The sequence below is a fragment of the Xenopus laevis genome, chromosome 2L (assembly GCF_017654675.1).
Source record: "Xenopus laevis strain J_2021 chromosome 2L, Xenopus_laevis_v10.1, whole genome shotgun sequence".
Classification (NCBI taxonomy): Eukaryota; Metazoa; Chordata; class Amphibia; order Anura; family Pipidae; genus Xenopus; species Xenopus laevis.
In genome coordinates this window covers 73,661,078-73,686,689 of record NC_054373.1, presented here as the reverse complement: position 1 = coordinate 73,686,689, position 25,612 = coordinate 73,661,078, and the positions used below count along the sequence as shown (strand labels likewise).

The 25,612-nt window shown below is 39.3% G+C and overlaps 1 protein-coding gene across 5 annotated transcripts in view; it reads left to right on the top strand.

The window, feature by feature from the left end:
- The window catches only part of LOC108708156 (kinesin-like protein KIF21B), a 93,210-nt gene that overhangs the window by 19,539 nt on the left and 48,059 nt on the right, over positions 1-25,612 (top strand). For all 5 annotated transcript variants that reach the window (XR_005965395.1, XM_041582040.1, XM_018246556.2 and 2 more), the window contains exons 7-13: positions 780-895; positions 5,504-5,699; positions 7,375-7,555; positions 9,674-9,737; positions 10,487-10,663; positions 12,467-12,551; positions 13,426-13,519. Coding sequence is in view for 4 of the 5 variants with exons in the window: in XM_041582040.1 (XP_041437974.1) it covers positions 780-895; positions 5,504-5,699; positions 7,375-7,555; positions 9,674-9,737; positions 10,487-10,663; positions 12,467-12,551; positions 13,426-13,519 (913 nt within the window). In the remaining variant the exon portion in view is untranslated. The remainder of the gene's footprint in view (positions 1-779; positions 896-5,503; positions 5,700-7,374; positions 7,556-9,673; positions 9,738-10,486; positions 10,664-12,466; positions 12,552-13,425; positions 13,520-25,612) is intronic.

Here is a 25,612-nt window from a genome sequence, read left to right as displayed (position 1 = left end):
TTGCCTGAGCAAAAATGCGGCTGGTCCTAGCGATGGTCTCTTTCTCTAGCGAATTGTCATCTATGGCTGTTATTAAATTGGCAATGTCCCTGTGGATGAGATTTCTGGTGAATTTTTGCTAGCAACAGCCACTTTGCCCTTTAGTAAATATGCCCCCTTGAAGGTCCAGAAAGGGGAGGAATAGAAAATGCCTAGAGATAGACAGGAGAGGCATGTGCTTAAAGGAGAATTCAACCCTTTAGCAAAAAAAACCTTACCCCCACCTCAGCTTAACTACCCCCCCCCCCCCAGGGAAATGCCCCTAAATTTTTACTTAACCCTCAGCGCAGATTCAGGCATCAGATTTCACCGCAGCCATCTTACGGGTCTTCTGTAAACTGAGATGTAGACCAGCGAAGCGGCACATGCACCAAAGACACAAAGACCCATAAGACGGCTGCAGTGAACTCCGATGCAATCTGCACCGAGGAGTAAGTAAAAAGCTAGGGGCATTTCCCCAGGAGGGCAGTTAGGCTGGGGGAAGGAGGGAGGCAGGTGTAAGTGGGGTGGGGGGTAGGGGATTTTTTGCTAAAGGCTTGAATTCTCCTTTAAGGAGCAAACCCCCCAACTGTTGCTGTGTGGTCCAGCAGCTAGCTAAAAGCCATAGACGGAGACACCGCCATTACAATGGCTTTCTCAAGTCATGACTTTCTCAATTAACACCTTGGAGTTGTCTAAACTGTACTAATGAACATTTTAACTTCCTGTCTTAATTGCATGTATAATTTGTTTCTGCACAGCTGGCACTTGGGAATGTAATAAGTGCTCTTGGAGATCAAAGTAAGAAGGTTCTCCATATTCCGTACAGAGATTCCAAACTGACTCGACTACTGCAGGATTCACTAGGTGGTAACAGGTAATGGAGAGGAATTTGCCCAACAATAAAGTGATATCTATTTTTTGCATACCTATATAACAATAACTACTGTCAGCAGTCAAGATATACTATTGCCTTTCTTACAAATGCATAGTATTTGCAAAACAACCATGCAGTATGAATATTAATTCAAAACTCCTTTCTGGTCTGTGTTCTCTCCTTGGTATACTTGACTGTTTACTCATCAAAGGCCAAAAGTTAAGCACAGCTTTTTGATTCTTGACTTTAGACTTTAGTTTATTTGCTATATTTATGCTTTATGTATCTAAAAGGAAAAAAGTCCCCACAGCCCTGTTTCTTAACCTTGAGTCCCCACATGTTGAGCGTCTCAGCTCGCCTCATTGGCGGATCGCCCCTGTCTGATGGCCTCAATTAGGAGCTCCTTGTGTTAAATGAAATGCCATCCATAATTGCCAAATTCTAGTAAATTAATTTTGTATATTTTAATAAGTCATTTATAGTTTATTTATGTACTTATAGTTATATAAGTACAGGTATTTATATATATAATATATATATAAATATATATATATATATATATATATATATATATATATATATATATATATATATATATATATATATATATATATATATATATATATATATATTGTGACATGCCACTCACCTGCACATTCACTTTTTGGGGTAATTAGCATTTGGTAGGCAGGTAAGCGTAGGATTTTGAGTTTAGAGACAGGGACACCAAGGCTTCAGACAAAACACAGGTTTCTTAGGCACTGGGCATTCAACAAAAGGCAACAAAAACACAGTTCAGCAACTTCAGTGCAAAACATTCAGGGTACAGTTCAGCAACTTCAATGCAAAACATTCAGGGGTTTCCACCCTCTGGGCTCTCACCATCCAGTCACCCTCTGGAACTTCAGAGCATTTGGGCTTCTCACTCAGCCCTGCTGGCTTCCCCTCCTGGGACTCAGGCTGACTATCCTCTGCCAGTCCCTTCTCTCCTCCAGGAATTTAGGCCCACCAGCCTCTGCAAAACTCTTGCTGGCAGCAAGACCCTTTCTGCCAGGCACTGTCTCTCCCAGCAGCACCACAATGTCCTTCACTCTAGGATGTGTCCAGAGAGCCCTAAGGTGTGGTAACTCAGCCCTTTTACATTCCTAGGTAGCTCCTCTATGCAGTTTAAATGCACTCTTTTCAGGGCACTTTCCTCCAAGACAGTGGTGTTTCCCAAACACCCTGTCACAATATATATAACAGAAAATTTATATCATACTTACCATAATTTTTGTTTCCTGGATAATATGGGCAGCATTCACACCTATGGGTATTTCCTCGCCCATCGCTTCCTGATAGGACAGAAATTAATCCGATTAATTAGCCACCCTATATGACCCCCCTCTCACCTCAGGTCTTTTGATGTCCGAGCTTGTAGTGGGAGGATTCGGTGTGAATGTTGCCAATATTAACCAGGAAACGAAAATTACAGTAAGTATGACATAAATTTTCCCTGGTTACTATGGCAGCATTCACACCTATGGGTAAGTACCATAGCAGTATGAAAAGGGTTGGTTAAACAACATAAACATTTTCTCCAAATAGATGCATAATTGAAAATTTTGAGACCACAGACAATGCCTGCATGTCACTGACTCTCCTCGAGGATGTTTTTGCGTTTTTGACGCCGGCGTCTGTTTTTTTTCGTCGCCGGCGAAAAAATTTTTTGACGCCGGAAAATTTTTCCGGCCGAATTTTCGTGGCCGTTTTGCGAATTTATTCGCTGGTGGCAAATCGCGCAAATTCGGGCGCCGGCATCAGAAACGAGACGCCGGCGCCGTTTCGCAAATTCACCCATCACTAGTCCGTTGTCAATACTTTCCATCTGGTTGTTTCCAAAGAATGTCCCCTTGACAAATTGTCTTCCATTAGACACCTCCTCAACTTCTCCTTGGTTTGAGCTTGCATAAAAATCTTCTGATTCCAACTGAATCCCACTGACTCAGAAACATGTTCTGTAGTGGCCTGACCCTGCACTGAGCCCATTTTAACATTGTAAATGTCGAAGTTTGGAGACCTAATACACTGCTCACTTCCCGAGCTGAGCTCCAGGGTTTCTGCATCAGATCTCTGACTGCCTTTCTTATCTTTTCCTTCTTCTAGTCTGGTAGAGTCACTAAGCCTTGTGCTGTTAGAAACCTGGCCCCTAAATATATGAATTCTTGGGAAGGTACAGGCTGACTTTTCTCCTGATTTAGGACCCAGCCATGATCTTGAAGGATCTCGATGACTTTGTCTCTTTGCTGAGTCAAAACCTCTGGGTCTTGCAATTTCATGATTTCAAAATGTCTTTTAGATAATGGAATATCTGCATTTCCCATCTCCTGATATTTGCTATGAGTGATTGCAGAATCTTTGAAAAGACTCGAAGTGATGATTGGGAGTCAAGAAAACAGATAGTGGAGATCTTGGCTTAAAGCAAATCTTAGGAATCTTTGGTGTGAGTTTACAATCGGGACATGGAAGCCAATCCCCTGTCTGAATTACTTTTATTATTGAAAAAATAGATTCCATCCTAAATCTCTTTATTTGTAGAAATATATTTATTGGTCATAAATCCAGGACTGGACAAAAGTATCCTGTCTTTTTTCTTAACATGAACAGAATAGAGTAAATTCCTTGTCCATGAAACTTGTGCGGGACTGGAAGAATGGCTCCATCCTTTTACAATTGTTGAACATGCAGCATTTTATCATCACTTCTCTTTGCTCTGCCGCACTGGGAATCTTTGATAACACAAAATGATTGTGCATTGGGACTTCTTTGAATTCCAGATAATAACCGTGCCTTAATGTTTGCAATACCCACTGATCGATTATTGACTTTGTCCACACTTCTACAAAATATGTCAGTCTTCTGGGTAACTCTGAAGCATGGATTCAGAATCTCTGCTGACTTGGCCTCTGTTCATTTACCTCTCTGAGCTTTGTATAGGGCATATTGTCCTCCTCTCCACTGAGTAGGCTGTCTTGCAGTCCTTTCTGTTCTGAATAAGCAGTTTTGTTCCGAAAGGAAGATCTGTCTGCCTGAAATTCAGGTGGTTTGAAGACTTTATTTTCCTGGGGTAAGAACACAATCACCTGTCACTCTCTTAATTATATCTTCTAATTTTGCCCCAAAAAGCATTTGACCCTGAAAGGGTAAATTGCATAAATTCATTTTAGAAGCTTTATCTGCATTCCATGGTCTTAACCATAAGGTCATTCTTGCCACAACTGATAGGGCCATAGCTCTTGATGATGACCTAACCATGTCCACTGTAGCCTCTGTGACAAAATCTGTAGCTAATGCTTCAATAATGTCTCTTCTGTTCACTCTTAAAGCCACCTCCACATTCTGCAGCCACATCTGCATTGCTCTAGACACTGATGTCAGTGTCAAAGCTGGCCTGCATGTAGCTCTCAACACCAGATCTTTAGAGATGCTTCCATCTTCCTATCCATCGGGTTAAAAAAAAAAAATTACACCTTCAACTTGTAGTTGCTTCTTTCTGGTTAGTCTGGAAACTGCCACATCCACCTAAGGAGTCTTCTCCTAAACAAGTTCTATTCCATTGCAAAAGGATATAGCTTCTGTACCCTTTAATCACTTTATGCAAAGGGAAAGTAGATTTTTCTTTCTTTAGAAATTTAAACGGATTTGAAGAGGATGAGTGTTGTTCCGACTTTTCCAGGAGCTCTAACTGGGTTCTCACAGCTTAAATTAAAAGATAAACTAAATTGCTCCGCCTCAATATCTTCTTCCCCTGCCATTCCGAAGAAAGATGGTTCCCACATGAAGCCGAGGCACCGTTGTCATGCCCTATATCTTTACTATTACGTTTAGTAGCAAGGTAAAAACCGTCTGCGACTGCTTCTTTGATCTATCTCATTATATCAGCAGTATCTGCTGCCGCATCTCCTGCCAATCTTCTTGTGCAGCGATCACACAATTTAGAGTTTTTTAAGGCTGTGTTTTCACAAGCCGCGGAATTTTTATTCTTCTCTTATGCTAAGGCTTTTGTTGTGGCAGGCACACTGAAATAAAGCCCAAACAAGAGAAGGAATCAATATACAACGTGCACTCTTTTCCATTAAGCACACTTACCATGACTCACCTCCTAATATATGTGGCAGCATTTTCAGGGCTACTAGGCACTTATGTCTTATGACTTATGTGGGGTATTAGCACAGAGGACGTGATGTAGATAATCCAAAATTGCCAGCTTGCCAGCATTAACCTGGAGAAATTTTTATTGGCAAAAATGCTCTTAGTAAACTGGCGGTGTTTCATTTCTGATGAAATGCTCCAAATTTGTACTTTTAGACTTTAGTCTACATCTGCCCCTTTGTGTTTGAACACTCTGTAGATTCACTGTTGGCAACAAAATTTACAACTGTAAATTACAGCTAATTTAGGGAAGGTACAACACTTGCATGTAACTGAAGTCTTTGGCTACACTCAGTTGTTCAGTGTTCAGTGTTCAGTAGAAACTGTTGAATCACCTATTGAATAGATTTTTTGGAAACTCATTGGCTAATTAGATTTCTCCCTGTAATGTTTCTTTCTCTTATTTTCCCTCCATAGTCAAACAATGATGATTGCTTGTGTCTCTCCATCTGATCGTGATTTCATGGAAACCTTAAATACACTAAAGTACGCAAATCGTGCAAGAAACATTAAGAATCGTGTGACAGCCAATCAGGAGCAGAGCGGACAGCAAGTACAGGCTCTTCGTGCAGAACTAGCCCGAGTGAAGTTGGAATTACAGGAGTACAAGGCAGTGAGTTCCAAATATTTGTTTTTTTGTGTGTGTGTAAAAACTGCACATAATCTGCAAGTATGCAGAGGTTATGCTTGTAAACAGGCTAAGCCTGACTTTCCTTTTTCCTTATACATTTTAATGTTCTTTTATATTTGCATAGAAGGAATAATGACAATGTCTTTGTAGTCGCTTTCATAGCATTATTTCATATTAAATTTCCTGCCTCAACCAGTTAGCCAATTAGCATGTAGTAAAATGAGAGCCTGCCAGGGAAAAAATGTCATGCATATGGGATTTGAAGAGGGTTGCCAACTACTGTATGTTATAACCCTGATGTTGATGGTGCACGTTGTTGATGTCATCATGCATGCCACTGATGTCATCACACGGATAGCAATGTGATGACATTTTGGGTGGCATGATGATGTGGGGGGTGGGGTTATTGCATCCATTGCATGAAAATCGGAGGATTTCAGCCCGTTTTTCAGAATGTTGAAAACCAGGTAGAAGGTTTTGCTCAAGCTTAGGGTTGCCACCTATCCAGTTTTGACCTGGACAGCCAATTTTTTTATGGGCTGTCCGGGTCAAAATTGGATAGGTGTCAACCCTAGGCTTGAGCATACGCTTAGGTGTACATGCCCTTTAGCTGCATAGTAAAGTGGGTGCAGATTTTTTAGGGCCAAGCACTGTTCCTAGCGCTCAATTTTGCGATAGTAGTACCAATCACAATTAGAGGACAGAGATTTTTAAAAACAAAATAAATAAACTTAAAAGTTACTTTATTTAAGTGAGAACTAAACTCCCCATGCTATTATTTTAGCTCTTAGCAAATATACATAGGACCTCTCCCTAAGTGTATTGCTAGCACTTTAAAAAGTACCAGCAGCCTTCAATACCTTTTCTCAAAATGAGTTGTTGCTGCCATCTTTGGCTGCATCAAACCTCATTTTAGGCTCCCTGACAGTTATCTCTGAGCAAAAGCGTGAGCAGTGGAAACAATTTTGGTCCTTTCTTCCTGTGCATCAACAATGGTATCATGAGAGGACCCTTGTGAGCTTTTAAAGTGGCAGATATGTGGTTGGGGAGGGGGCCCTGTGCATGGCTGCTTTTTTTGTTCTTCTTTAAAGAATGCACAGTTCCTTGAAATGCTCTTAGGCTCTGGTATTGCTGCAGTGCGTATGCTCCTTCTGTTTTATTTGTTCTTATAATTTCCTCTGCCTTATATACAAGTAGGTTATGAGATAATTATATGCATGCAATTACCTCTGCCTCTCCTGAGTTTTAGAAGTTAAAAGTTATTACTTCATGGATAGTTTGCCTGACAATACCACTGTATTGAAATTAATCTTTGTGCAATAGTTTTAGTTTTGCAGTTTCATCTATACACACACACACACACACACACACACACACACACACACACACACACACACACACACACACACACACACACACACACACACACACACACACACACACACACACACACACACACACACACACACACACACACACACACACACACACACACACACACACACACACACACACACACACACACACACACACACACACACACACACACACACACACACACATATACAGTATATATATATTGAATTGGTGTTGAATTGATTTTTACTGAACTAAAAAATTTTGTTTTTAATTGACATTATGTCTTTTGTTTCCTTAGGGTCATCGAGTTGCTGGTAGTGATGGTTTAAGTGATATGTGTCAGGAGCTGTCTATGTTACGTAGCGAGAATGCATCATTGCGACTTCGTGTTACTGCCCTACAAGAGGCTATTAGAGCTATCAATGCTCGTGTCACTCGTATGGCTGGACAAGAAGCTGCACGCTTGGTACAGCGAGCTGGTAAGGAGTTGGTAAATTCACTGCAATATCAAGCAGAGAAAGCTTGCATTATTTTAAAATAATACTCATGTACATAAATACACCCTTAGAAAAAAATATTATATTATACCAAGTGAATTTTAAGGGATGCATTATCATAACTGCAATTTGTAAAATAGCTGAAAAACAATATTTCAACTGCTTTCAACGCTGCTGTTCTCATTATCTTCAATGGGAAAGTATTTCTGAGTGATTTTCTCTAAAACAGCAAACCCTCATATGCAAAGAATTATATCCCATTTTGACATGTGCTCAGTCAATTGGGGTTATGTAATAAAGGTACATAAACTGTCTGAACTTCCAGTAAATATTAATATGTGCTTTACAAAGACATACATGATCCCACAGATTGAAATGAAACCTTAATCATTTGTCTTTATTTACAGGTAATATTTCCCTGAAACCTCCCTCACCCTGTTTTATTGCGAAGTGATGGATTCTGGGACTTAAAATCTCTCTGATTTCCAGAGAACCAACCACGATGGAAGGCATAGGCTAACAGTGCAGCCAGTCCTTCACCTTGTTCCATTGTGAAGTGATTGATTCTAGGACTTCCATCTGCTTTTTAGAGAATATTTGGAAAGCAGAGTGATTCAAGTCCCAGAATCCATTCCTTCACAATGGTACATGGTGAGAGAGGTGTTGCATTACAATGTGATTTAAAGGAGGGTTGGAAAGTGCTTTATACAATTCATGCATAGACTATCATAGTTTTATTTAAATCTGTGGGATCATGTATGTCTTTGTAAAAAAACGTGCAATTTATTTTTGGAAGTTAAGATATCTATTCGGAATATAGTTTAGTCTGAACCAAATATTTCTTTAGGGATTATGTAATAAAATACTTTCAGTGCTCCTATTTGGAAAATATTTTTTACAATCATGTCATAAGCAAAATGTTTGCCACCTTTTTAAAGGATAACTAACACAAGGCAATAAAGTAACCTAAAAACATTTACTTAAAACGTTCACTTAATTGGATAGTATACAACTAAAAGACCATTGATAAAAATAAGCACATTAAATAGTACTTGAAATTACATTCTGCCTTTTGTTTTCACTTTAAAAAAAATCCATTATATGTCATTATAAAACTCTGATTTGATGAAAAAAAACTCTGATGTTCACTGAACACCCTCTTCCTTTTTAAACAGGGCAGTTTGTTTAGAGCTCACTATCTACCTTTAAACAAACAAGCCTCTTCCTTTTCTAAACAGCAGCCTTTGAGCAGCTCAATATAAGGGTCTTCTCAGTGGACTGTAATCATTTTTACTGAACCCATTGAAGTTCTTTGTGAACAGAAGTGACAAAAAGTATGAAAGTAAAACTGGATTCATATACTTGTTTAGTTCTGGACCTCGCCAGACAAGCAAATCTTTCAATATACTGTATGGCCACGGTAAAGGAGTTTTTCACCTTTAGCAATACATAGGCTCAGAATGGGCTCAGTGACCCAATTTGAAAGCTGCAAAGAGTCAGAAGAAAAAGTCAAACAATTAAAAAACTATAAAAAAGAAAACATAAAAACCAGTTGAAAAGTTGCCTAGAATTAGCCACTCTATAGGTAAGTTAAAGGTGAACCACCCTTTAAAGGAATTGTTCAGTATAAAATAGGGTAAATAGATAGGCTGTGCAAAATAAAACAGTTTCTAATATAGTTAGTTAGCCAAAAATGTAATGTATAAAGGCTGGAGTGACTGGACATGTAACAGCCGTGTAATAGCCAGAAAACTACTTCCTGCTTTGAAGTTCTCTTGGTTTCCAGGCAGTAACCAACCAGTGACCTGAGGGGAGGCCACATGGGCCAAAACTGTTTGCTTTTGAATCTGAGCTGCAGTCTAAGGATCAATTGCAAACTCACTGAACAGTTATGACCCATGTGGCCCCCCTTCAAGTTGCTGACAAAGCAACTGTTCCTTTAAGACTCCACTGAATACAATGGACCAGGGCCCTTTTGTCTAGTGAACAGACATGCTTAAAGCACATCATCTTTTTTCATTCGCATTAATTCATTGTATCTCCTTTGGTTTATCTAAAGTAACTTATAGTCAACACTCTCTCTATTTTTTACTTTACCAGGTGATAGTAATGAAGAAATACAAACTCTCATTCAGAATTATATCCATGAAATAGAAGAACTAAGGTAAAAAAAATGCATTTTGCAAGTTCAAATACTGACTAACTGACCACCTACAAACTACTATACTGAGATAAAAGAAAAGCTTTAAAGCCAGAGAACGAATGTGTTTTTATTTAAAAAATAGTCATTGTTGTGTGTGTTTCACAGACATTTGAGGCACAGCTTTGAGTGCAACTAAACCCATAACCTAAAGTATTTCATAATATTCTGCCTGGTTGTGCACAAAAGTTTTTAAATATGCTTTTTAGCACAGTCACAATACTCTGATTTCTTAGTTGTTATGGGCAGCTACCTGCTCAAGCCCTCCAGCATATCTCTCAGTTGGTTGCTGTAGTTATCCTTTAGTGATTGAGATCTCTAGGGTTCATCAGCATATTTGTGCACTTTCCCCATATACAAAGCAAAATGTAAATACTACATTTACCTTGTACATAAAATGATGATGATATTGAGGCAAAGAAGAATCTTGACATGTTCTTTTGAAGTCATAGATATTTGAAAACATAATAATGAATATTACATCTAAATAAAATAAAACAATATATTTAAAAATCTCAGCTTGCCTTGCCATGTGGTGATTGGGAATTCTGTAGAAAAAAGATTTAAATAATTTAAATAGTAAAAGTAAATTTTATTTTGTTTGACTGAAGCTATAGAAAAGAATTGGAAATTCTTTCTTGGGGTGGCCGGGTCCCTCTAGTCAACCCCATTGTTGCATTCATGTTCATAAGAGTTACATTATTTATCCACAGAACTCGTCTGGTGGAGAGTGAAGCAATGAATGAATCGCTCCGACGCAGTTTGTCCCGTTCAACTACACACTCATTGGTGACTGGACCTGCAACCCCTACGCCATCTTTAGAAGCAGAGGCCAGTGAAGTTGTACGAAGAGCAAAGGAAGAAGTGCAAAATTTGAAAAAGAAAGGAAGGTGAGAAAGAATGGAAATTAATATGAATGGATTTAAGTTACTTAAACTTTTTTTTCTCCTCAAATTTAATTTAGCCCATAAACCATAAAATCTGGCCTATAGAGCTTTTTAGAGATTGTACATTATTCAAATAAGTCTACATACCAGTGGCGTTCGCGAACACCGGCAAAAAATGCGAACGTTCGCGAACAGTTCGCGAACTTCGAACACCCGCTAAAATCGTTCGATTCGAACGATCGAAGGATTTTAATCGTTCGATCGAAGGATTTTCATTCGAATCGAACGATCTAAGCCATTCGATCGAATGCTTTTCATTCGATTGAATGCTTACAATCGTTCGAACGAATGGAAATCGTTCGATTTTTAGCGGTCGAAGGAATTCGAATGGTCGAATGGTCGAACGATCGAACGCGAACTCAAAATGCGAACGTTCCCAAACGTTCGCGAACATTCGGCGGACGCGAACGGTCGAAGTTCGCGCAAACTAGTTCGCGGGCGAACAGTTCGCTACATCCCTAATAGTGTCAGACCCTTAATACATTTATGAAAACACAGTCAGCCTGGCTAATTTTCATGCTGTTGATTTGCACCTATACATGAGCCAATAAGCTACCAAATTCCTTTAATTAGTATGGAAACATAATGCTGAATTAAAATATAAATTTAACAAAATGACAGTAGGTTAGGGGAGGCTTTGTGTAGAAAACTGGTGTAACAGGAGGATGGGTCAGGGTCTTCCTAAACCTTCCCTTGGGTTACTATCCACTGGTTTCGGTACCCGGGCAAGGGGTCCAACTTCCAGCAACTCCCGGTAGGCACAGTATAATTAGACTCTATCCTCAGGTGGGGCCCTTGCTTATGGTATGGAGGAAAGGATTACCACTTGATATAAGCACACATTTTCTACTCTTGATCAAATAAACTTTGGGTGCCAGTGGTTCTTTAAAACAGCAGAACATTTATTGAACTGATGGTACACTTCTCAATAGTCTGTCACATATTCAAGATTTATGCTCAGATGGTACACTCAACAAAGCAAGTATTGGCAGCATTGCATTTACACACAATTGTATCACTCACAGATAATGTCTGATCGTTTTTTTAGTCAGCTATGTGAATTAAGTCGCCTTTCCTGCCTTCGGTGGACAGTCCCCATTGAAGGTACCTCACAGCTGGATCTACACTCCAAGGATCTCTCTATCCCTGAGCCTAACCACTTGAATCCCTAACCTGGCAGCATTGTCACACTGCAGGGTGCTAACCCTTAACTTATCTGTCACTCCTATAGTGACCTATTACAGTTTCTGACCTGCCACTGGCTTCACCTATTCTGAGGCCTTCTTCCACCTCAGGTCCTAGCAGCAACACACCACTTCCAGTGGGTACACTGGAATGAGGCAGAACACATGGCAACATCCCTTTTTATAAAAAAAAGGAAAAGAAAAAGGACCCAGCCTAGCTGGCTAACTAAATCCCTGGGGTATAGAAAAACCTTTTATAAAATATATATACATCTACTGGCTAGTCACTGAACTGCCAGCAGCATATTTTCACATAGGACAAAGGAAGCAGCTTCCCTTGTGTAACTGAGGACCCAATCTAGGTGTCTAATTTATGCCATGGGGAACAAAGGACCTAAAGGTAAGCCAAACCTTTACCCTCCTACACAGGTAAAATGTATGAGCAGACACCATTGCTGATAACAAATAAACTGCAATAAAATATAAATTTATAAAATATATTTAATCCCATTACAGGAACTTCAGTGTGGTAACTGACTGCACATAATCTTTTTCTTTAAAGTTCTTTACAGTCTGATAACTACAAAAAGAGCCCGAAACAACAGCTGGAAATCAGTGAAGAGACAGATGATAATGAAGGAGAAGAGGTGATATGGAAAAGAGTTTGGGATTGAGCACTAAAATAAAAAAATTTAAATGTTCACTTATTTGTTGTTGTAGTAATACAAGTTTAAAATATTATTAGTTTTATAATCTTTCTGTAAATAAATAAACTGTTCCTGTCCTGGTACTGACTATAGCCACAACTGAGAGCCCAATAATTTACACCACAATCCAAAATATGTTATAAATTATATTCCAAAACATGTCCATGCAACCTGTTATTTGTAAAAGTAGCAGTTTCAATGACTTAACAATATATATTTACAATCATGTAAAACTGTTTCTTAAAAAATAAGCGAAAAGCTTGGAGATTTTAGCTTTTTATTTTTTTCTTTCTCACGAAAAAAGTTACAAAAATGAATATCTTGATTTTGAAGGCTCGCTGTAGTAACTGGACAACCCTAAAGTTTTCCCAGCAGTTCAAAAGTTAATTTACCAAAACTTATCGAAGGTTTTCATCAATGTGGCTTGTGTAATACAGGTACACTTCTTTTGCACTCTGGAATGAACTCAGAAGAAAAATAATTCAGTAAATGTGTTATAAGGCACACTGCCTGTCTAAACTTTAAGAATTTTATTTTTCTCTAATCATCTTAATTGGAAATCTAAGTTAATTGTTCGACTTTGTCTGGGATTTAGATTTAGTTAAAAATGTGATATCACATTTCTACCAGCATGAGGTAGAATGTATGGTCAACAAGGTTCCTTAACAATATAGATTGAACAGATACCACAGTATGTCACATTGTATATTTCAACAGAAAAGGGTTGGCAACATTTTTAGTTGGAATGACATGATAAACCATTTGAGCCAATGTCTAAAATGTACTTATGTCTAAAATATTTTACCTTTTTTAGGAGGATGGCCATGAAGAAAGTGAATGTGATGAAGAGGAGAGTGAGGAAAGTGGAGAGAGTGATGCAGAGTCAGACTCAGAACCTGAAGAGAAAAGTGAGTGAGTTTATTGTTTGACACATCTCAAAAGGAAAACAAAGTGACTTCTCATTTTTATTTCCTCATATAACAGATACTGCACTATTTTTTAGTACAGACGTTTCAATGAGTTATGTAAAATTTAATGTAAAAAGCAAAGCTAAGAAACTCTTACTCATGAGGACTTCTGTGTTACTGGTAAATAGTTATTGGCGAATTTATTCACCAGGAGAATTCGCGCCGGGACAATTCCGATGCCAACGGCAATTAAAGGCGCCTAATGCATGTCGGAATTGTTGCCAGTGTCAGAATTTTCTAACAAATTTAGAGGCCAGCTACTGGTAACACAAAAGTTGAAACCAAAGAAGAAACATTCATGAAATCAGCATAATGCAGGTATGGGATCCCTTATCCAAAAACCCATTATCCAGAAAACTCAGAATAGACTCCATTTTATTCAAAAAATACACATTTTTAAAAAGTATTTACTTTTTCTCTGTAATTAGAAAGTAGATGGAACTTGATCCAAACTAATTTAGGCCTTATTGGTAGCACAGCTATACAATTGGGTTTATTTCATGTTTAAAAGATTTTCTAGTTGACTTAAGGTATGAAGATCCAATTCTGAAAAGATCTGTTATCTGGAAAACCCCACTGAATATAGGGTTCAGTAAAATATTCAGTGGAAGACAGGTTAGATGAGATAGTGGGCAAAGGAAGGGAAATGAGGGAGGAGATTTGGTTGGGGGTACTGTTAAGGATAGGGAGGACCACATGTCATTTGTTCAATATGGTACCAGTATTAAATGTATGTTTGCAAATGCAAGGAGTCTGACCAGTTGTAAAGATTCCAGCAAATTAACTGTAGGGGTATGCTATAGACCCTCTAATGTAAGTGACGAGGAGGAGGCTAAGCTCCTGATGCAAATAGAAAAGGCTGCTAGTTTGGGTAAAGTAATGATAATGGGGGATTTTAATTACCCAGATGTTATGTTTTGGGTAGCCGAGGATGAGGAGAGTGCTTTATTAGCAGAGTCATGCAGGCCTTACATAACAATAACTTTCACTTTTAAGGTGTATGAAGTATGCACAGTATAAGTCTGGGCAAAGTGACATCTACAGGCCATTTGTATAAACACCACATATTCCCCCTATAGTAGGAAAGCATTTGGACAACTATAATAAATAGCAGTTTTAAACAGTATGCATTTTAAAGCAATAATATACATTATTCACATCACATAGTCCTTGGTCCATGCAGGTAGTTTTCTAATTCTCTCAGTATGCCTTACATGTTCACATTATTCAGACCTATTGCAGTTGACATCAGGAGTAGGAAAATGTCCTTCATCAAATGGAGCTTCTCCAAAGTCATATCTAACAGGAGCAAGACGACTTGCATTCCATATGCGTCCATCAGACAGTTCATATGTGTATGGTCCTCACTGGCATCTCACTTCAAGTGGTGTAGTAAATTTAGATTGTCCTTGTTTCAGTATTCCTGGTTTCTTAATTCTGACTAAAGATCCAGGCTGAAAGTGGACTTCTCTTGCACCACATTTTTTGTCAGTATAAGCCTTGCATTTGGCTTGGTGATGTTTCATAATGTCAGCAGTAGATGATTTTGTAGGCACAGTATTTTGTGGAAGTTTGATGTCTGCAACATGTAACTTAGTGCGCATCTGTCTGCCATGTAATAATTCAGCTGGAGATGATTGGGTTGTTGCATGGCACATTGCTCTGTAGTTATGTAGGAACTCTGTTGTAAATACGTTCCAAGATTTCCCAGTAAGATTTGCTGTCTGTAGTGCTTCTTTCAGACTGTTGAATCGCTCGATTTCTCAATTTGCTTGTGGGTAATACACTGAAGATTTCCTATGCACAATATTCCTCTCTCTCAGAAAGGATTCAAACTCAGATGAGACAAACTGTGGTCCGTTGTCTGATATTAACTCCTTTGGATTACCTTCTCTGCTGAAGACTGTAGACAGAAATGTTATTACTGTAGCTGATGTTATATGAGAAAAAATGCAATTTCTGTCCATTTACTGTAATAGTCTATCAAGGTTATAGCAAATCTACAGTCTATAGGAGCATCTGTAAAAGGACCAACAATATCAATAGCAAGTTTTTCCCATGCTGAATCAGAAAATGATACTGGTTTTACATCTGGTCTCAACTCAACTTTGTGTACAAAGTTCTTTGCACAACCCAGTGGAGTGTTGCTTTGTGGTGATATTTTAGACACTGGCTGTGTGGCAGGCACTGGTGCTATAATAATGAGACCATCAACTAATTGTAGGTTTAATGCAGCAACGAGATCCATTCCAAGTATAGCAGTACCCTTATTCACAATGTAAAAGTCACATTTTGCAGTATTTGATTCAAATTGTACAGTCACTGGCAAGTAACCAAACACAGGGATTGAGTAACTGACCAGTTTCAGGGCAGTTGCAACAAGCGGATCATTTGCAAAGTATTTCAAGAAAATATCCTTTGGTAGTATAGAAACAGCTGAACCTGTATCAAGCATCAGGATAATGGAGTGTCCCTTGTTAGCAGACGCAGTATTGACACTGACAGTGCATATAAACTTGTCTGGAATAAATGTACCAGCTTGTAGTAGTGACTTCATGAATATCTTTAGCAGAACTATGGCAGATCCTAGAAAAATGTCCTACTTTTGTGCATTTGCGGCACTGTTTAGCTTTTGCAGGACATGTAACATAATTTGCAGTGTGTTGTGTTGAACCACAGTGAAAGCAGTATTTTTTATTTGTATTTGCTGCACGGTTTTGCAATGTAGGTGAATCCCTTTCCCTTTCCCTTTCCTTAGCACTGTATTTGCCTGTGCAATATTAGGCCACAGTGCTGAATTCACAATCTGTAAATTCCCAGCAGTTGCCTGACTGAGAGTTTTAGCCTCTGCCACTGCTTTTTCAATTTGGCTAGCAACTGTAATAGCCTTTGCAAGGGTTAAATCCTGCTCTAGGAGCAGTCTCTCTCTAATGCAAGGTGAGTTCTTTTTGTTGCACTATTTGGTCTCTTAGCATTTCATCTGTTAAGAGTCCCAAACTCACAGGAAACAACCAGCTCTCTCAAAGCTGCTACAAAGTGTTCTGTGGATTCGCCATTACGTTGTCCACGTTGGCGGAATTTATATCTTTCAGCAACCACATTTACTCTTGGCACGAAAAAGTTCTTTATAGCAGTAAGAGCAGTTTCATAAGTATCATCATGTAATGGTAATGTATAGAATATACACTGTCCTTCTGCTCCCAGGCAGTGAATAAGTAAAGCACGCTTTCTAGCAGCAGAAATCTCCCTTTGGTCAGCAGCAATAATGTAATTTTCAAACATATGAAACCAAGCAGTAAAAGGTATGCTAGGCTCACCAGGATTTGGAAGAAAAGGCTGCTGCAGAGGTAGAAGAGCCATCCTTGTCGCCCTTTGTTATGTTTTGCCATGCAGGCCTTACACAACAGTAACTTTCACTTTTAAGCTGTATGAAGTATGCACAGTATAAGTCTGGGCACAGTGACATCTACAGGCCATTGGTATAAACACCACACCAGATATTGACTGGATCAATAGTACTGCCAGATCAGTTAATGGGAACAAGTTTATGAACTTGTTGCTTGACAATTTTATGGCACAGGTTGTTGAGGAGCCAACCAGGAAAAATGATAGTCTGGATCTCAAATGACTCAGAACTTATAGCAAATGTGCAAGTCATTGAACCCCTTGACCATAATGTTGTATTATTTAATGTCTGGTGCAAAAAAACAAATATACACTAGGGCAACAAAAAACATGAATTTCAGAAAAGCACATTTTAGTGCCTTTAGGGATGCCCTTCATTGTATTTTCAGCTAAAAACACAGAACAGAAATGGTTGTCATTTAAAATGTTATTAAATCATTATTGTTCTCAATTTAATCCCTTAACTTGTAAATGTAGAAGTTCTAAGAATCACCCCATGTGGCTTAACTAAGAAATAAAGAAGTTAATAGGAAAGAAGAGAAAGGTGCATTTAATGAATATAAACACTGTAATAAATGTTGTAAATCAGCAACCTGGAAGGCAAAGAAAGGAAATGAAGAGTGCATTGCGTCGGAGGCTAAGACTAACCCCAAGAAGTTTTTTAAATATATTAATAGTAAAAAGATGCAGGTTGAGAGTATTGCTCCATTAATAATGGTAAATGTCCCAGTGAATGGCATTATCAGCATGGCTTTATGAAGGATAGGTCATGTCAGACAAATTTGATTGCTTTTTATGATAAAGTAAGTAAGATGCTGGACAGTGGGAGTAGATGTGATCTATTTGGATTTTGTCAAAGCATTTGATACCGTGCCCCACAAACGACTGCTTTCTAAACTAAGGTCTGTTGGTCTTAATGAAGCTGTTTGCACATGGCTACAGGATCAGGTACAGAGGGTGGTTGTTAATGGTACATTCTTTGCTTGGAGTAAGGTTCTTAGTGGGGTCCCTCAGGGCTCGTTATTGGGTCCACTTTTGTTTAACTTGTTTATTAATGACTTAGGGGAGGGTATTGTAAGTAATGTATCAGTGTTTGCAGATGACACAAAACTATCCAACCCAATAAATTCCATCCAGGATGTGGCTTCCTTGCAACAGGAAATCTGGGCAGCTAAGTGGCAAATAGGATTAAATGTTAATAAATGTAAAGTCATGCACCTGGGATGCAAACATTTCCAAGCCACTTATGCCCTTAATGGGACTGCAATAGGCAAATCCATTATGGAAAAGGACCCTGGAGTCCATGTAGATGATAAACTTGGCTGTAGCAAGCAATGCCAATCAGCAGCATCAAGGGCAAATAAGGTCTTGAGCTGTATTAAAAGGGGCATAGATTCACGGGAGGAGGGGTTCATTCTTCCAATTTATAGAGCACTGGTAAGGCCCCATCTGGAAAATGATCCTACAGTTTTGGTCCCCATCACTCAAACAGGAGATTATTGTGTGGATGTGGAATTCTCTCACTAACCAGTTGTACTGGCTGATACATTAGATAGCTTTAAGAAGGGGTTGGATGGCTTTTTAGCAAGTTAAGGAATACAGGGTTATGGAAGATAGCTCATAGTACAAGTTGATCCAGGGACTAGTACGATTGTCATTTTGGAGTCAGGAAGGAATTTTTTCCCCCTCTGAGGCAAATTGGAGAGGCTTCAGATGGGTTTTTTTGCCTTCCTCTGGATCAACTGGCAGATAGGCAGGTTAAAAAAAGGAAAAAGGTTGAACTTGATGGACGTGTGTCTTTTTTCAACCTAACTTACTATGTTACTATGTTACCAGGTCCCATATGCCTGTACGCCATTATGTGATTGATTGCCTGCCCAGGTAAAAGTGCAGATGTTGGGGTTCAAGCTCTTAACCCTTTAAGTGCCACAGAACGTAGAATCTACATTCTGTGGAAAAGTTTTTTCAAATGCTACAGAATGTAGATTGTATGTTCTGCAGCATTAAAGGGTTTGGGAAAAGAGGAGAAGCTTTTAAAGCAGCTCACTCCATTCCTTCTCATTCCCCAGCCCCTAGGCAACAAGCCTAGGCAGGAAACAAGTGGCCTCTGAGACGCAATTGCCCAGGGGCACCAAAGGCAGCAGCAGACATGTGCAATGGACGTGTTATGCTGTTGCCCGCACTTCCTGACCCGCAAGCTCTGCCCCTTTTACCAGATCATCAAACACACAATTATTTTAGCAATACACACTTACATTCACATTTAAACACACACATATCATTTTGGGGGATCAGGGGGTTCACACACATTCACAGCACTCACACTTTGCCCATGAAAATTCTGTCTGATATATATCTATTTGGGTGTCTCTGTGTGCTACATAGTTTGGTAAATCTATGCATATTGGGCATCAACCTGTTTAGTAGACCCCTGGCATTCAAATTTAGGATGCCTTTTGCTGGTATGTTACATAATGTGGGGTATATAATGGGGTAAAATGCAAACTTTGTGACTATTTTCAGAAATTTCATGTGTTAGCATATCTTTGCAATTTGGTAGTTTGCAGTAGAAAGACGTATTTACCCATTTTAGATTTGTCAGAATTTGTATTTTCAGAAAATATATGGTTTTCTAGGGTCTCCATACTGCTATATATCCATTTGGGGGTCTCTGTATGCCACCTAGTTTGGTAAATCTTTTCATATCAGGCATCAAACTGTTCAGCAGACCCCTGGCGTTCATATTTAGGATGCTTTATGCCAGTAGGCTATGAAATGTGGGGTATATAATGGGGTAAAATGCAAGCTTTGTGACGATTTTCAGAAATGTCATAAAAACTGTTTTGTTTAGCATAGCTTTGCAGTTTGGTAGTTTGCAGTAGAAAGATATAATTACCTGACAGAATGTGTACTTTCAGAATATGTATATATACTATTTACATATATATTTATATATATATATATATATATATATATATATATATATATATATATATATATATATATATATATATTATATATATATATATATATACACATACTGTTAGGGGGTCTCATGCCAAATAATACACATACCGGGTGCTTATAATGTAGTAGCCAGAGTGTCATACATGAAAATTCATATGCACTTGGATTTAGGGTTCTCTGTATGCCACATGGTTTGGTAAATCTATGCATATTGGGGATCAACTTATTTAGTAGATACCCGGTGTTCATATTTAGGATACTTTATGCTGGTAGACTATGAAATGTGGGGAATATAATGGGGTAAAATGCAAGCTTTGTGATGATTTTCAGAAATGTCATAAAAACTGTTATGTTTAGTATAGCTTTGCAGTTTGGTAGTTTGCAGTAGAAAGATGAAATTACCTGCTTTAGATTCGTCAGAATGTGTACTTTCGGAAAATGGTTTTCTAGGGTCTCCATACTGTTAGGGGGGGTCTCATGACTCAGTAGTTTGGAGCAGAAAGACATGGATACCCATTTTAGATGGTAGAATGTGTACTTTCCAAAAATACTGTATGTCTTTCCTTAACGTCCAAAAGCAGCACACATTGAGATTTCCCTCCCACAAATTAGGACAGTAGGACCAATAGCCAAGCTTCAAAAGTTATAAGAACCAACCCCTTCCCCCCTTTTTTCTGTCCTACCTGAGGACAGTGGGATATTCTTTTTTCCAGAGGGCTCGGTAGTGAGCTCAGGGACGTGCAGGGAGCCAGCTTCGGGTGGTGGTCCTTGTGGATGGACAGGTACAGAGCTTCCTATCCGTCCAGATTCAGCTGACTGCTGGAAAAGTAAGTTAGATAGACGCGCAGTTCCTGGATCGAGGGTTTCTGGAGGCGCGTCTTGATGATGTCAGCACACCTTGACGAGGCGCGGGATTTAAAAGGCTGTAGCGAATTTTTGCAGGTGCCCAAAAAAGAGTTTCTATACAAGCGGTCATGCTGGGAACAATGGCTGTGTTGCCTAGGGAAGCAATTAAGGTATTTCTGGACTTATTTAGCCCTGAATATGTCCATATATGCTGTATGGAAAGATTAGTTTTTTCTCTACAGATGTCCAGTCTGGAAAATAGACATAGGAAAAAGCAGTCTAAGACCAGACATTTGGTTTACTGACAATATTATGTCCCTCTTCTGGATAACTATGAGAGAGTTCACTGTGAAGCTTGCCTGGCTAAAGCTAATGAACCCCCTCAGTCTGCTGAGACGGCAATGAGCTGGTTTAAGGAATTTATTCAACAGTCATTTTCGGAAATCAGGGGTTCTTTATCTCAGGAACAGATTATTAATGCTGACAAGTCACCTATATCGGTGATTGAACAGGATTATACAGTTATTGATTAAATTCATTCTTCATCAGAGGATGAGGTGGACATGGCAGTGTTCCATTCTGAAACAATATCTAAGCTAAGACCCTCCAATAGTTGATATTGCTGTGGGCCAACTTTCAAAGACGACCATAATTCCTGTGGAAGATGGGTCAGGCCTAAAGGATGTGATGGACATGAAGACGGAGACGTCTTTAAAGAGAGTTTTTATGGCTTCTGCAGCTCAATGTAAGCCATTGATTGTGGCCTCAGATGTTTCAAGGACCTAAAGATACTGGTTGGTTCAGTTGGAAGAAGTTATTCAAAACAAGATTCTGAGGGGAGAATTGTTGAAAAGTCTAAAGAAGGTGAAGTTAGCATCTGAGTTTCACTGTGATTCTTCTATTGAATCACTAAAACTTGCTTCTAAAAATGTAGCCCTGTCTATTACAGCCAGAAGGGCAATTTGATTAAAACCTTGGAGAACGGATTCAACCTCAAAAATTAACCTTTGTAACATGGCTTTTGAGCCAGGTCAACTGTTTAAGCTGGATTCCTTAATGGAAAAACTATCTGATGACAAAGGAAAATCACTTCCACAAGACATACAGAGGAACTGGAGAGGATCCTTTTTTCTTAGGCAAAGGAGATCTCCACCAAGAAAAAGACAGGACAGGTTCTACAAAAAAGAGAAAGAGAGAACACAGCCCTTTAGAGGTCAAGGAGCTTCAAGGGCTTCAAGAGGAAGAGGAAAATCACAGTTTAGTGGCAGACAGAAAAATTTCTGATGCCAGAAGTTTGGAGGTGGGAGGAAGGCTTTCTCTGTTCTACCCTCAGTGGAAATGATTAGTGACAGATCCCTGGGTCCTACAATTGATAAGAGAGGGCTACAGAATAGAGTTTTTCCAGGATCCACCTCCTCAGTTTCTAATCACCCTAGAGGGTTCTTCTCTTCAAAGACAAATATTTTTAGAAGAATCAATTCGGGATTATCTTCAGATGAACGTTATAGAGGAAGTTCCAGACTACGAAAGAGGCCAGGGAACTTACTCTATTGTTTTCTTGGTTCCAAAGCCAAACGGAACGTTTCGCATTGTAATTATAATCGATCTGAGAATGGTGAAACGATATATAAGGAAAAAGCATTTCCGGATGGAATAAATAAAGTCAGTTATTCAAATCCTAAAAGAAGGAGATTATCTAGCAACAATAGACTTAAAGGATGCCTATTTACATCTGCCCATCTTTCATCGTCACAGCAAATTTCTGAGGATAGCAGTTTTTATGCAGAAAAGAATGCATCATTTCCAGTTCAAGGCACTGCCTTTTGGGATAACTTCTGCTCCAAGAGTTTTCACCAAGGTGGTGGTAGCAGTGGTAGCAGTGCCCAGGAAGGAAGGAATACATATAATCCCTTATCTGGATGATTGGTTGTTGAAAGAAGTTTCAGCCTCTCTCTCCTAGTAAAGCAGGTTCAGAGAACCTTGGAAATTCTGGAGAAACTAGGTTGGATAGTCAACAGGGAAAAATCGTCCCTCTTCCTATCCAGGCAGAAACTATTTCTGGGGAACATACTGGATACAGTCAGAATGAAGATCTTTCTAACTCCGGAGAGAGTTTCTTCTCTTCAGTCTCAGATTCTAGGTCTAAAGTTTTCTGGGCTGATATCTCTTCGTCAGAGGATGAGAATTTTAGGCCTTATGTCAGCCTCCATATAATTGGTCCAATGGGCCAGACTACATATGAGGCTTCTACAGCAGGAGTTGCTCACCAGAGGGGACAGAAATATAGAGTCCCTGGACAGAAAGTTCTGCATTTCCTCAGAAACAAAAAATTCACTACACTGGTGGCTACAGAGAGGAAGACTTACACAAGGAAAAGACATAGAGGAGCCAGAATGGATTATGGTTACAACTGCCACTTCCCTCAGCATTTGGGGGCTCATATGGGAAACCTCTCTGCACAGGGATGTTGGTGTCCTATAGAGAAGTCCCTTTCATCCAATTTCAGAGAGCTGAAGGCGGTTTCTCTTGCCCTAAAGTTTTTTCAGAAGCATCTGATGGGCTGTGCTGTGAAAGTTCAGACCGACAATACGATTGTGGTGACTTACCTGAACCAACAGGGAGGCACAAGGTCCAGGGTTCTCCTGAAGGAGACCATGAATATTCTTCACTGGGCAGAAGAACATCTTGTAGCTCTGATAGCGGTGCATATTTGGGGACAGGACAACAAACTGGCAGACCATTTGAGCAGAGTTACATTGGACCCAGGAGAATGATCTCTGAATCAGAGGATTTTTTTCAGAGAATTATCAAGAGATGGGGGAAGCCAGTGGTGGACCTCTTGGCGACAAGAGAGAATTCCAAACTGCCCAGGTTCTGCTCCCTCTACAAGAAAGATCACCCTTGGATCCTGGATTCGCTGTCCATCAAGTGTGAATTCAGGCTGGCATATGTCTTTCCTCCTATTCCTCTCATAGGGAGAGTTCTAAGGAAGATACGACTAGACCAGACTTCAGTGATTGCGATCATACCAAATCTGGCCGAGGAGGAGTTGGTTTTCACTCCTAATGCAGATGAGTCGAGGGGAATATTGGATCCTTCATTGCACCAGATCTCTATTGTTCCAGAAGGGGGTGGTACACACAGATCCTCAATGTCTGAACCTGACAGCCTGGAGGTTGATAGACCCCTATTAAGTAATCAGGGTCTTTCAGAGAAAGTAATTAATACCTTGATGATCGTGAGGAAAGAATCTACAGTACTTCCAAAGTAAAGGATTATAAAAGTCTTTAGGAATTGGTGTCATATGGAAGATATTAATTTGTCTTCAGTTTCTGTAAACAACATCTTGGATTTTCTTCAGCGTGGCTTGGACAAGAATTTAAGACCAAATACACTCAAGGTTCATATATCAGAAATTTCAGCATTTCTGGGGATCAGGTTTGCTGAAGAACCTCTTATTAAAAGGTTTATAAGAGCAGCTTTCAAGTTAAGACCAACTGTACTGGAGCCTTGTCCACAGTGGGATCTGAATATTGTATTGGAGAAACTCTGTGATGCTCCCTTTGAACCTATGGAGAATACAGATATTAAACACCTTTTTTCCCAATCACTTCTGCAAAGAGAGTAAGGGATCTTCAGGCTTTATCAGTCAGAGAGCCTTACATAAAGTTTTTTCAAGAACAAGTGTTACTTAGGTGGCTTCTTGGGCTAATATTAATAAAGAGATCTGTCTTCCTGCCTTTTTTCCTCAGCCAAAAACTCCAGAAGAAAAGAGACTTCATCTGTTGGATGTGAGCAGAGTTCTAAATGAATATATTAAAAGAACATTCAGAAAAATCAGAAAATCTCTTTATATCCTTTGGGAAAAACAAGGGACAATCGGCTTCAAGGTTGTCTTTAGCCAGATGGATAAAATATACTATACAGACCTGTTATATTGCTGATAACAAATCTCCACCAATGTTTGTGAAAGCAGACTCTACCAGAGTGACAGCCAGATCTTGGGTGGAAAAGTTTCTGGTTCTTGTGGATCAGATCTGCAGAGCAACCTCATGGGCAAGTCCACATACATTTGTTAGTCACTATAGACTGGACATCAATGCTTCCCAGGATGCGGCCTTTGGGAGATCTATTCTTCAATCAATGGTGAAGGAATCTGGAACCTAATCCTCCTTTTGTTAAGGAAAGTTGAAATTTTACTTACCGTAATTTCCCTTTCCTTTTAGTCCAATTAGCAGCACAAGTAAGCCCACCCAATTAAATATATTATGCTTTCTGTGTGGTTGTATTACTTGCAAAAGGCAAGATGTAAGGGGGAAAGGGGTGGGTTCTGATAGCTTCTGAAGCTCGGCTATTGGTCCTACTGTTCTAATTAGGGGGAGGGAGGGAAATCTCAGTGTGTGCAGCTGATTGGACTAAAAGTAAAGGGAAGTTACGGTAAGTAAAATTTCAACTTTTTGGGGGGTAAACATATATTTCTGTTTTTACCTCACAAAAAATGCAGTCAATGTGTTGATTTTTCATTAGCTGAAGTGAACCACAGGACTATTTGTATGCTTTGGTAATCCTATGCACAACAGAGACCAAACTGTTTGGAGGACCCCTGGCATATTTAGGGTGCTTCTTTTTGGTGCATAATGATACATGGGTGATATGATGCTGGAAAGTTGAAGCTTTGAGGCAATTTTCAGATATTTCACTAAAACTGACAATTTGGGGAAAGCCTTGCGACTATTTTTGGTGTTTTTACCCCACAAAAAATGCAGTAAATGTGTTGATTTTTCAGTAGCTGAAGTAAAGTCCTGGACAATTTGG